Below are 1563 nucleotides of genomic sequence, written 5' to 3' on the forward strand. Positions count from 1 at the left end.
CACATATTTATTCGATTCAAATCCTGTTGAAACAACATGTGCATGGATGGGCATCCCGAGTTTCAGTAAATCATCAGGGGCCAAGCAAGCACCCAGAATATTTGACACTGTAATGTAGTCCGTTTTTATACCTTCTGCTTTCATTAACTGAAAAGCTTTTACTGCTTCATCCGTTTCTTCATTCTCTGCATGGCCACCAATGAGTGCATTCCAAGTTACTTCATTTCGCTTGGGCATCATTCGGAACACCTTTTTTGCTTCAACCGTCATACCAGACTTTGCATACATTGTAACTGATGCATTTCCCACAACCAAGTTCTCATGCAGACCTGTAAGAATTACAAGGGCATGCACAATCTTTCCCTTATCAATAAACTCAGCATTTGAACAAGCCGCCAATGCACTCGTAAAAGTCACATAATTAGTTGCCTTTTTTATTTGAAGCATTTTGATCAATAATATTAAGGCATCTAGGCTATTTCCATCTCTAACATTACCGGTAATCATGGAATTCCAAGAAATTATATCCCTCTCTGGCATTTCTTTAAAGACAAATTCTGCATCATCCAACCTTCCAGACTCAGAATACATACCTAAAAGTGAATTGCATATACAAACATTTGAATCCAATCCCAACCTAACAACTAGACCATGAATTCCTCTGCCCCATTTCATATGATCTACTGAACTGCAGACAGAAAGCAAAGTTGCAAGAGTAGTAGAATTTATTTTCTCATGAACATGACGCATCAGATGGAAAAATCTCAGTGACGCTTCACAAAGTTCATTCTGAACATGTGCAGAAATTATTGAGTTCCATGAGATTGTGTCACGTTCATCCATGCGACTAAAAACATAGCAGGCCCCTTTTAGACTCCCTAAACTACCAAACATAGATATGAGAGAGTTAGCAACAGAAACTTTATTTTCAAAACCAGACTTTACAACATGACCAAAAACTTGAAGACCCAATGATTCATCTTCAAGCAACGAACAAGCAGTTAGCACAGTAGCAAACGTGTTCTCATTACAACTAATCTCTTCTTCCCTCATTTTCTGATATAAATGTATAACGTTCTCCAAATCTCCATTATCTAAATATCCAAACATCAATGAAGTCCAAGAAACTACATTCCTCTCTGGCATCTCCTCAAAGAGCGTTTGCGCATCAAAAACTCTTTTGTAAGCTCCATAAAAATGCAACAAACAAGTTCCCACAAACACATCACATAACAAACTAATTTTAACAACAAAACCATGAACTTGAATTCCTTCAATAAACATACAACCCGACCTATCACAAGCAGTTATCAAGCTTGAAACCAGAAACCCGGAAGGACAAACACCAAAACTCCGCATTTCACAGAACAAAAACATCACGTCTCCATATAAACCAACACGGACAAGGCCAGACATGATAGTGTTCCAAGAAGCAGTATTCCTAACAGACAAATGATCGAACAGGTACCGAGCGTAATCAATAAGACCAAACTTCGAGTACATGTTGACCAATGTATTTGTCAAAAACACACTTAAAGGGACTAAACCCTTGATGCAAAGTGC

At 38.1% G+C, this 1563-nt stretch overlaps 1 protein-coding gene across 1 annotated transcript in view; it reads right to left on the reverse strand.

Moving 5' to 3' along the window:
• LOC110428759 (Tetratricopeptide repeat (TPR)-like superfamily protein) overlaps window positions 1–1557 on the reverse strand; it is a 1733-nt gene extending 176 nt beyond the window's left edge. Inside the window, exon 1 of the mRNA XM_089785708.1 lies at window positions 4–1557. Within this exon, the coding sequence (XP_089641834.1) occupies window positions 4–1503 (1500 nt within the window). The 5' untranslated portion in view covers window positions 1504–1557. The remainder of the gene's footprint in view (window positions 1–3) is intronic.
• Between the last annotated feature and the right edge of the window lie 6 nt (window positions 1558–1563).

This window comes from Theobroma umbraticum, unplaced genomic scaffold (genome assembly GCF_002168275.2).
Source record: "Theobroma umbraticum cultivar Fairchild unplaced genomic scaffold, ASM216827v3 scaffold_69.0, whole genome shotgun sequence".
NCBI classification, from domain to species: Eukaryota; Viridiplantae; Streptophyta; class Magnoliopsida; order Malvales; family Malvaceae; genus Theobroma; species Theobroma umbraticum.